Raw genomic sequence first — 10,973 nt, 5'->3', positions numbered from 1 at the left:
ACAGGGTTTCTCTGTATAGCCCTGGCTGTCCTGGAACTCACTCTGTAGACCAGGCTGGCCTCGAACTCAGAAATCCGCCTGCCTCTGCCTCCCAAGTTATAGTTTTCTTGTTTTTTTAAAGATTGATGCATTTTATGAAGGTTTTAGCTGCATGTATATTATGTAACCCACATGCATGCAGTACCTGTTGAGGTCACAAGAAGGCGTCAGAAACCCTGAAACTGGAGTTGTATAGATAGTTGAGCCCACCTTGTGGGTGGTAGGAATTGAACCCCTCCTCTGCAAGAACAGGCGCTCATAACTGCCTAGCTAAGGTTATGGATATTTGAGGAAGTGAAAGCACAAGGAGCGTGAGGCTAGCCTGGGCTACATGAAACCCTATCTCAAACAACAATTATATTGCACTTCCTGATATACATAAGAATTTATTGACCTCATAGGATCCAGTTCTTCTTCAGGGTCATGTTTGCAGGATACACAGAAGGCCCTACATGATTAGCTAACTCTCAGAGAAGGTTCTGGCATTTGTCTTCCTAGAAGGGCACTGACTTTGGTTCTCCCACAATGCACATCTTCACTTCATAAATCATTTGCTTTACCGGGGCTTTTAAATAGTGGGCGTGGTGTGTAATCCCAGCAGCACCCAGGAAGCTGAGGTAGGAGGATCGAGAGTTCGAGACCAGCCTTGCCACATAGTGAATATCTCGTTTCAGAGGACAGCGAGGCTAGGTTCTGGCAGCAAGGCTTTGGCACCACCTCACAAAGGAAGCATTTTCCTTCTGCAGAATTTCCCAGAAGTGAAAGCTGAACCAGCCAGGGAGAAAGCAAAAAGGGAGAGATTTTAAAAAATGCCATCTTTTGGATACTGGAGGGTTTGGTTCCTTTGTCCTTAATACTGCACTTAAGAGACAGACCAGCTCCCAGCCTTGGACATCCAGGTCCTCATCTTCCAGGCTACTGCAGTCCCTTCTTGCGGTCCGAGCGTTCTTGGTGTCTGTCAGAGGGGAGGGGCTCAAAAGGCCACCCTCAGACGCATGAGCTTGGTAGCCAGCTGCCTCTGGAATATGGTCAGGGAGATACAGGGCTGAGAGGGTGTTCTCCATCTCGGTCTGGCTGCTCACAGGTCCTCCTTCGGTCGGCCTGCACTGGAGGCGCAGCGGAAGCCCAGGTTGTCTGAGGCTGAATCGGGAGTGTTTCCCATCCTGGATAGAGAAGGAAGAGAGGTGCATACTGTTTGGGGGCGGGGGGAATCTGTCGAGAAAAGAGGAGCTGTAGTGGTCTGAATGAGAATGGCCCTGGTATGTTTTAATGCTTAGTCATCAGGGAGTGGAACTGTTTTAGAAGGGTTGGGAGGTGTGGCCTTGTTGGAGGAACTGTCACGAAGGATTAGCTTTGAGGTTTCAAAAACCCATGAGAGAGCCGGGCGTGGTGGCACACGCCTTTAATCCCAGCACTCGGGAAGCAGAGGCAGGTGGATTTCTGAGTTCGAGGCCAGCCTGGTCTACAAAGTGAGTTCCAGGACAGCCAGGGCTACACAGAGAAACCCTGTCTCGAAAAAAACCAAAAAAAAAAAAAAAAAAACCCATGAGAGGCCCAGGCAGGGTCTCTCACTGCCTGCTGCCTGTGGGTCAGGATATGAAGCTCGCAAGTGCCCTTCCAGCTCCACCACGTTCTGCTTCCTACCATGATGACCGTGGACTAGCCCTCTGAAACTGTAAGCAATCCCCCCATTAAATGCTTTCTTTCATAAGAGTTGCCTTGGTCGTGGTGTCTTTTCACAGCAACTGAATCATAACCAACATGATTGGTCTGAGGTCAAGTCCAGCAAGTGTGCCTGCCACTAGGGGGAAGGGGACAGAGTGGGGCGGTGGGTGGCCACAAAGGATTGCAATAGAGGGTGATCTTAGTGACCACTGATGAGTGGCTCCTGCTCTAAGTTTAGCAGAACAGCTCAGCACAGCTGCACGGCACATGATGGCTAGTCGTCACCTCAACTGCATCTGGAATTAACTAAAACTCAGAAATGGAGGGGTACACCTGTGAGGGTTTTTGCTCAACTTGAAGTGGGAAGACCCACTTCTAATCTGAATCTCTGAGGTGGGAAGACACACCTTTAATCCAGATCTTTTTTTTTTTTAAAGACTTATTTTATTTTTATTTATATGAGTATACTGTAGCTGTCTTCAGACACACCAGAAGAGGGCATTGGCTCTCATTACAGATGGTTGTGAGCTACCATGTGGTTGCTGGGAATTGAACTCAGGACCTCTGGAAGAGCAGTCAGTGCTCTTATCCACTGAGCCATCTCTCCAGCCCAATCCAGATCTTTTGAGGCGGGCCTTTATTCTGGGCCACACCTTCTGCTGGAAGAAGGAAACTTTCCCTCTTTGCCTGCTTGCTTTCACCTTGTGTAGTGGCTGTTCCTGGTTGTCAACTTGACAATATCTGGAATGAACTACCATTCAGAGTTGGAGGGCTCACCTGTGATCCAGATCTTGAGCCTGGAAGACACAAGTTTCTAACCTGGATCTTGGCACGGAGATTTTGAGACATAGTGGCCATGAAAAGCTTAGGCCCAGGCAAGGTAGTACATGCCTTTAATCCCAGGAGACTAAGGGCAAGGAGATCTCTGAGTTCAAGGGCAACCTGGGACAAAACAAGTCCCGGATCCAGGTGTGGTGGTACACACCTTTAGTCTGGGCCACACCTTCTACTGGAGACCTTCATGAGGACATTGGAAGAAGAGCCGCTCTTCTTCGCCTGCTTGCATTTACTTGCCAGCACATCTGTTGAAATCTACTTCTACAGAAGACCAGCTGAAACAACTAACCTCGTGAGACTGAGCAACTACTAGATTCTTGGACTCTCCATTCACAGCTGACCATTGTTGGGGAGTTAAGACTACGGACTGTACGTCATCATAATAAATTTCCTCAGTATAAGAGATATTCCATAAGTTCTGTGACCCTGAGGAATACACCTTGCTAATAAGTCCATTCCTTCAGTGCCATTAGAGCTTACTTTGGGATTCCAGCAGCTACTGAAGACCAGCTGAGACATCCAGCCTCATGGACTAAACAATTACTGGATTCTCGTACCATCCATTCATAAGCAGCCATTGTTGGCTTAGCTGGATCACAGCCTGTGTAAGTCATTCCAATAAATCCCCTTTCTATACATAGAGAGGAACGCATTCTGTAAGTTCTGTTATGCTAGAGAACCCTGACTAACACGGCAGTCAGTCTGCTCTGTTAACAGGGGCTCACCATCTTCCAAACCTATAATCTGCAACTGCAAAGTCTGAGGCGTCTCAGCCATGGCCCACCAAACTAAACCTATGGGGAGTGAGGCAGAAGCCACAGAGACCAGAAGTCAACCATGGGGGAGCTACCACTGACCGCCATACAAGACGAGCCGCCCCAGCACTTCCCTGCTGACAAAATGACTCTAAGCAGTAACTTTTTCTGCATCCGGCAGCTTGATGAGTCGGTTAACTCAGATCTCCTGGGTGTGATGTATTGATGAGCAACTCCGTCTCCTTCCTCTGCCCCTGCTAGGTGTGGGGAGGGAGCCTACAGCAGGAGGTTGCCAGACCTCCCTCTGTCCCCTCGGTGCTGTTGAGTCTCAGGAAAGGGTCCCCAGGCTGCCTCGGGGACCTATGTTTACCTCCCACACTCAGCAGCGCTGGCCTGCTCCTCTTACAACTTTGCATGGAGGCTGGATCTGCACGAAGGGTGGGAGGAGTAGGGACTGGATACAGAAAGAGCTTGGTGAGGAAGGGGTTGGTGTGAGAAGATGGGATGGGGTGCAGAAGCAGCTCCTGTCCCAACTCTGGGCCATGGTGGCAGAGGCTTGTGGTCCCCGGACCCTTACCTGGTGGTGACCCGAGCCCTGTGATTAGCGGAGCCGTCTGCGGTGTCGATCCATGATGCCCCCCGGAGGACACGCATGTCCTGGGCAGCAGGTTGGTATGTGGACGCTGTCCATTCCCACACATTGCCCATGAGGTCATATAGTCCTACAGAGTAGCAGTGGGCCATCAGATGGAGAAGCAGGGGACTCTCTCCTCCCCACCAAATGCCCTGGGGAAATGGGGCCAGGGGATCGGAGAGGAAGGGTTTTCCTCTGCCACCTTGTCAGGCACTGTGTGTGAAAGGAGGTCTTACCGTAGTTGTTCTGTGGGGGGAAAGCGTTCACTGGTGACAGTCCATGAAAACCATCTTCAGCTTTGTCACCTTTGGGGAACTTTCCCTGACAAAGACAATGAAAGGTTTATCAGCCTGTCCCAAGGCATGTGCTCCTGTCTGTCCAGAGGAAAACCTGGGTCACTACACTCTGCTGCTTCATGCGGGGAGAGTGACCTCAGTTCCCTTCCATGGTGCTTTGGAAAGAGCGCTGTCTCCGCCCATCCAGTTCCTCCATCGCTGGCAGGGCTGGGGCCACTGGAGCCCCTGCTCTTCCATTGCCCTTCCTGACTTGACTTAAAGTCACCTGTGTTTGCTCATGTGATTGGTTCCTTCTCATCAATACTGGGGCCCAGGGGCTGGGGAGACGGCTCACTCTGTAAGCAGAAGGACCCAAGTTCACATCTTGAGAACCATATAAAATCTGGGCGTGGTGGCAAGCATCTGTAACCCCAGTGCTGTGGGGGCAGAGAGAGAGAGACAGATCCTGGGGGTGGTCGGCTAACTAATCTATGAAAGAGAGGGTTCCATCTTCCATTGAGATGTCCTGTCTCAAAAAATACTGCGGAGTGGCTGGAGCGATGGCTCTGCAGTTAGGAGCACTGGCTGCTCTCCCAGAGGACTTGGGTTCAATTCCCAGCACCCACATGGCACTACACAAATGTCTGTAATTCTAGTTCCAGGGGATCTGGCACCACCACACAGACAGACCTGTAGGCAAAATACCAATGCACATAAAAATAAATAAATCTTTAAAAAAAAATAGCATGCACATTGCTTGCAGAGGACCCAAGGAGACCAGAGTTTCATTCCCAACACTTGTGTCCTGGAACTTGCTTTGTAGACCAGGCTGGCCTTGAATTCAGAGATCTGCTGGCCTCTGCCTCCTGAGTGCTGGGGTTAAAGGCATGCACTACCACCCTCTGGCTAAAAATTTTTAAATTTTAAGTTTATTAATTTTTATTTTATGAGCATTGATTTGGTTTAAATCCTAAAATAAAGTGGTGAAGCAACTGAGAAAGAAACCATACATGAACCATTGACTTCCATACACACCTACGTGCACACACGTGCAGAGGTCACACACACGTCCAACAAACTGCAGCCACTACACAAGAGTAGCTGCTCCTATACGAGGGAAGATAATTGGCTGTGATTTGCTCAACCATATGTGATAGTCTGTTACACTTATTTCTGTCTGTCTGTCTATCTGTTTCTCTGCTGTTGTTTTGTTTTTAGAGACAGGGTCTATCTAGCCCAGGATGTCCTCGAACTCGCTTTGTAGACTGGGCTGGCCTGGAACTCACAACGGTCCCCCAGCCTCTGCCTCCGAAGTACTGGGATTAAAGGTGTGTGCTGCCACCACCTGTCTGTTTTAAGTGAATGTTTAATAATGCCGTAAAGGTATTGGTGAGGTGAAGGCGTCTCCTGCCAAGGCCTAGGACCTGAGTTCCATCCCCCCACCAGCATGGTAGGAAGAGAGGACCAACTCCCATAAGATGTCTTCCACCTTCCACAAGTGTGCCAAGGCATGGGCACACGCACATGTTAACATATTTTTCTGGGGCTGGTGAGATGGCTCAGTGGGTAAGAGCACCCGACTGCTCTTCCAAAGGTCCAGAGTTCAAATCCCAGCAACCACATGGTNGCTAACAACCATCCGTAACGAGATCTGGCGCCCTCTTCTGGAGTGTCTGAAGACAGCTACAGTGTACTTACATATAATAAATAAATAAATCTTTAAAAAAAAAAAAACAGCCGGGCGTGGTGGTGCACGCCTTTAATCCCAGCACTTGGGAGGCAGAGGCAGGCGGATTTCTGAGTTCGAGGCCAGCCTGGTCTACAAAGTGAGTGCCAGGACAGCCAGGGCTACACAGAGAAACCCTGTCTCGAAAAAACCAAAAAAAAAAAAAAAAAAAAAAACATATTTTTCTTTTTTTTTTGAGGCAGGGTACACCCATGTTTAAATTCCGAGTCAGCTGCTCAAGAAGGCCTTGAACTTGTGATTCCGCCTGGGAGGACAAACTTGTGGCACCAGGCCACACTCAGCACTGTCTTCTGTGCCCTTGGCCTTGGCAGTGTTCCACAGAGCACTCTGAGTCTTGGTGGGGATGGAAAACAATTCCTTAGGTCTTACCTGCCACAAGTTGGTGCGGTTTGGCTGGAACCGGTTCCCCCATGGATAAACCTGACCTATAGAATGGCAAAGAGACAAAAAAAGAGAAAGAATTTGAGAAGGTGAGAAGGTGGGGGGGGGGGTAGGGAAGAGGGAGAAATGGAGGAAACAGGAAGGAAGGCAGGAGGTGGCGAAGAAGGGCTGACATCATTCCATCACAGGCCAGGCCCCACCCCCTTCTACCCCTTGGAAGGTAGATTTCATTCCTCTGCTGAGCACCTGTGACTCTTGAGTGTGTGTGTGTGTGTGTGTGTGTGTATGTATGGGGGGGGGGTTGAAAAAGGAGTAAGGAACCTGTTAGCTGGACTTAAAAGGGCAAACATCAACAGGTTCTAACTGATTAATGATGGAACCTTGTGTTTCACAAGTGTGTTCAAGTGCTTAGGTGGGGAAAGGGTTTCCGTTTTAAGGACAGTTTCCACCGTCAGGGCTGCAGGATGACAGACAGAGTTACCAAAAGCCTCACTCCCTTCCTACAGACATTAAAGAGTTGCTCTTTGGGCTGTTTAGTCAGGCGGTGGTGACGCAGGCCTTTAACCCCAGCACGTGGAAGGCAGTGGCAGGCGGATCACTTGAGTTTGAGGCTAGTCCCAGTACAGCGAAGGCTACACAGAGAAGCCCTGTTAGTGTTTAGGCTTGTTATCTCACGCCTGGGATTACAGCACCCAGGAGGCTGAGGCAGGAGCATCACCACTGTGGAAAGGAGAGCGAGTCACTGGTAGACCCATCACCGGGTTTGCTCATGAGTCTATCATCCTGCAGCCCTGACCATGTAAATTGTTCTTTGTTTTTTGTTTTTTGGGTTTTTTTTGAAACAGGGTCTCATTATATAGCCCTGGCTGTCCTGGAACTCACTGTTCAGACCAGGTTGGCCTTAAACTCACAAGAGATCTGCCTGCTTCTGCTTCCTGAGTGCTGGGATGTAAGCCCTGGTGCCACTATGTGTGACTTTCTAAGAATATTTTTTAGGGCTTCAAGATGGCTGAGCAGTTAAGCATGCTTGCTATTTCCTCATAGAATGTGGGTTCAGTCCCAGTATACACGTATGGCAGTTCACAACCATCTGTAACTCCAGTTTCAGGAGAATCAGTTTCATCTGACCTGTACACACATGACACGTGTGCAAATAAAAAGGAAACAAAGTTAAAGGAATAAAAATTTTAATCTCTTTTTTTAATTAAAAAAATTTTTTTTGTTGTTTTTTTTTGAGACAAGGTTTCTCTGTGTAGCCCTGGCTATCCTGGAACTCACTCTGTAGACCAGACTGGCCTCAAACTCAGAAATCCGCCTGCCTCTGTCTCCCAAGTGCTGGGATTAAAGGCGTGCACCACCATGCCCGGCTATCTCTCTTTTTTAATTAAAAAATTTAAAAGTGGGGAAGCAAGCCAGCAAGTCACATCTTCCATGGCCTCAGCATCAGCTCCCGTTTCCTGACCTGCTTGAATTCCAGTCCTGCATCCTTTGGTGATGAACAGCAATGTGGAAAGTGTAAGCTGAATAAACCCATTCCCCCCTCCCAAAAAAAATTAAAAGTGTTTTATGTGTATGAGTGTTTTGTGGGAAAGTACGACTATGCACCACATCCATGCAGTGCTCATGAAGGCCAGGAGGGGGCGCTCATTTCCTGAACTGGAGTTACAGATAGATAGATGGTCGTGAGCCACTCTGTAGGTGCTGGGAATCGAATCTAGTTCCTCTGGAAGAGCAACCAGCGCTTTTAACTGCTAAGCTATCTCTCTCTAGCCCCCTAAAGTCTGTTTCCCCCCAGGTTTTAGCTTTCACAGTATGTTGTAGGTGATGGATCTGTCCTGGACCAGAGATGAAACTATAGACCAGCAACTGGTCCGTATGTAAGTTTTACAGCTCTGAAGGGAAAGGCTTCTATGGAAGTGTTAAAAGTTCTGTTCCGTAATGCAAGCGTTACAGCTCTGCTCTGGCAGGGGCAAATTTTCCCTAGCAAAAGTGTTAGAGTGGGAGTCGGGTGTGGTGGCGCACGCCTTTAATCCCAGCACTCGGGAGGCAGAGGCAGGCGGATTTCTGAGTTCGAGGCCAGCCTGGTCTACAAAGTGAGCTCCAGGACAGCCAGAGCTGAGAAACCCTGTCTCGAAAAACCAAAAAAAAAGTGTTAGAGTGGGATGCTAAGACCATGCCAGAACGCCTGGTAAGTTAGAGTGGGTCTGAGACCTGGAGACTTGGTGGGCACACATCCGAGACTTATGCGACTCCCCGATCCCTGCCAGATTCCTGGTCTGGAACAGGTGCCATGTTCCCCACTTCTGTCATGTAGCCCCAAACAGAGTTCTCCATGCTAATGAGGTTCCTAGAGGCCCTGAGGGTTTAGCCAATAAGCTTCCCTCCCCAGACATTCCTCCCTGCAAGAGGTATTTAATCTCGGGTCTACCCTGAGACGTTAGTATGCATCCATTTTCCACGATGAACAGTCATTAACAGTTTAGAACCATAGACTATTTCTTTCATCTACCATGGCCATGGGGAACAAGGAAAAGGCCTTAGCCTATAAAACCACAGCTAAATCTCCCACAGAAAGTCCATCTGTACTCCAGACAACCGCCATCAAGCTAAGGACAATCACCACTGAGCTAAGCGAGAGCTCCCCCTCCCCCCAGCCCCAGGGCTAGGAACTGTCCTTAGCCTGTAGCCCCTACTCCATTCCCAACTTCTCTTAACTCTGCAACGCCTAGATGGCCAAGGGTTTGGGAGCCTCCAGTCTCAGCCTCCTCATGGGCCAGTGGACCCCTGATCTGTCATTCCCAACTCCTGTGTGCGGCACCCCAGGGAGGACTAGGTACCAGGGAGTCTGAAAACCCCAGCTTTGGCTTCTCCCACATCTCAAAATGTGTTTTGTGACCCCTGGAGCAGTAGAGCAGGACCCATCTAGCAGCGTTGAGGAAATGCAGTCAAGCTCCCTGAGTTACAGCCATGCTCTGAGAGGTATCCTGGCAGTCAAGAGTCAAGGAATACCACAAAGTCACACTGCATAACAAACCTCACGGGAGAGACTGAGAGGGAGAACCCGGGAGTGTGGCGGCCTCTGCTGGGGTTGGGGGAAGCAGCAGAGGGCCGAGCAGAAGGCAGGCTTTATATACAATTTCTTGGTGGTGGGGAGAGGCTTTTCAGAGTGGAGATTTTTTCCAGGGTGAGGATGGGTGGTAAGCTTTCAGATCCTGAGCTAGAGTGAGCTCAGGGATTGGTGGGTTTTCTTTGTCTTCTTATACTACACTGTTACCCACGTTAAAAATCACTACTATAGCTGGGCAGAGGTTACTTTATCCCAGCACTCAGGAGACAGAGGCAGGCAGAGCTCCTTGAGTTAGAAGTCAGTCTGGTCTACCGAGTGAGTTCCAGGACAGCCAGGGCTAGAGAAACGAAAACCTGTCTCAAAAAAAATAAAAACAAAAATCCTTACGGGAGGGTACTCGAAAATCCCTTCGGGACGGGATTTGGACCAGCCCCATCCTTTCAAGCCAGTGCAGGACAGGGAGGGAAGATGATCCACGTACCCTTCAAGCCCCCTCGGGCTGCAAACTCCCACTCCTCCTCTGTGGGCAAGCGTCTCCCCCGCCATGCGCAGTAAGCACCAGCGTCGTTCCAGCTCACGTGTACCACGGGAAGCTCCAGTTTCTCTCGGATGCCAGAGCCGGGACCTGCAGGCTGACAGACAGGGCGAAGTGAGACAGGCTTCTGGGATCTAGGGAAAGGCTGAAAAACAAAAAACAAAACAAAACAAAAAAACCCGGCTTGGCTCGGGGTGACGCAGTTCAGCTTTTATACTAGGTAGAGGAGGGAGGTCCGGAAGGATAGCTCGGTGAGGGGGAAACAGAAGAGACAAGCGTTGCACACACCTGGATTTCCAGCACTCGGAAGGTTGAGGAAGGAGGAACCTGGGCTACAGAGTGGGATGCCGTGAGACAGGAGGGAGGAGGGGAGAGACAAAAAGATGGTTTCTTCAGTAAAGAGAGCAGTGGGAAATATGGAAGAGTTACAGCAGAAGAAACAGGGTTACTCCTAAAATGTCCTAACTCATCATTCCTGGCGGGGCAGAGAGGTGATGCATGTGACCCCAGTACCCAGAGGCAGACGCAGACAGATCTCTGAGTTTGAGGCCCCTGCCTGGTCTACAGAGCCTGTTGCAGCCCAGCTATACAGCTATACAGAGAGACCCTGTCTTAAAAAGTATTCCTGGACAAGTTACGGGTTTAGGGAAGCCAGAATGAAACTCAGCAGTGTTATCAATAATGAGGCAGAGGAAGCAAAACTCACCTGCCTCCAAAATGCCTTTGGCACTGGTTGCCACCAGTGAACAGCCTGCAGAGACAGAAAACATTATCAGGGCAAGCCGAACTGACCCAGCAGAGGATCCCCTCTTGACCCGACCCACATTGGAAGTGGAACACAGACTGTGGGCTGTGGGGCTTTATTGTTGTTTTGTTTTGTTTTTTAATTTTTTTTTTTAGATTTATTTTATTTATTTATTATATGTAAGTACACTGTAGCTGTCTTCAGACACTCCAGAAGAGGGCATCAGATCTCATTACGGGTGGTTGTGAGCCACCATGTGGTTGCTGGGATTTGAACTTCGGACCTTTGGAAGA

At 49.4% G+C, this 10,973-nt stretch overlaps 1 protein-coding gene across 2 annotated transcripts in view; it reads right to left on the bottom strand.

Moving 5' to 3' along the window:
• Nucleotides 1-405: 405 nt before the first annotated feature.
• The window catches only part of Sumf2 (sulfatase modifying factor 2), a 17,646-nt gene continuing 7,078 nt past the window's right edge, over nucleotides 406-10,973 (bottom strand). The window contains exons 3-8 of one of the 2 annotated variants that reach the window (XM_029476918.1): nucleotides 10,642-10,686; nucleotides 9,882-10,080; nucleotides 6,322-6,377; nucleotides 4,167-4,251; nucleotides 3,874-4,018; nucleotides 406-1,202 (exon numbers count right to left, since the gene is read on the bottom strand). In XM_029476918.1, coding sequence (XP_029332778.1) covers nucleotides 1,118-1,202; nucleotides 3,874-4,018; nucleotides 4,167-4,251; nucleotides 6,322-6,377; nucleotides 9,882-10,080; nucleotides 10,642-10,686 — 615 coding nt within the window. In that variant the 3' untranslated portion in view covers nucleotides 406-1,117. The remainder of the gene's footprint in view (nucleotides 1,203-3,873; nucleotides 4,019-4,166; nucleotides 4,252-6,321; nucleotides 6,378-9,881; nucleotides 10,081-10,641; nucleotides 10,687-10,973) is intronic. The other variant, XM_021163178.1, reaches the window with a different exon arrangement.

This window comes from Mus caroli, chromosome 5 (assembly GCF_900094665.2).
Source record: "Mus caroli chromosome 5, CAROLI_EIJ_v1.1, whole genome shotgun sequence".
Classification (NCBI taxonomy): Eukaryota; Metazoa; Chordata; class Mammalia; order Rodentia; family Muridae; genus Mus; species Mus caroli.
The sequence above is the reverse complement of the archived record's forward strand: the minus strand, read 5'-3'. Positions and strand labels throughout refer to the sequence as shown.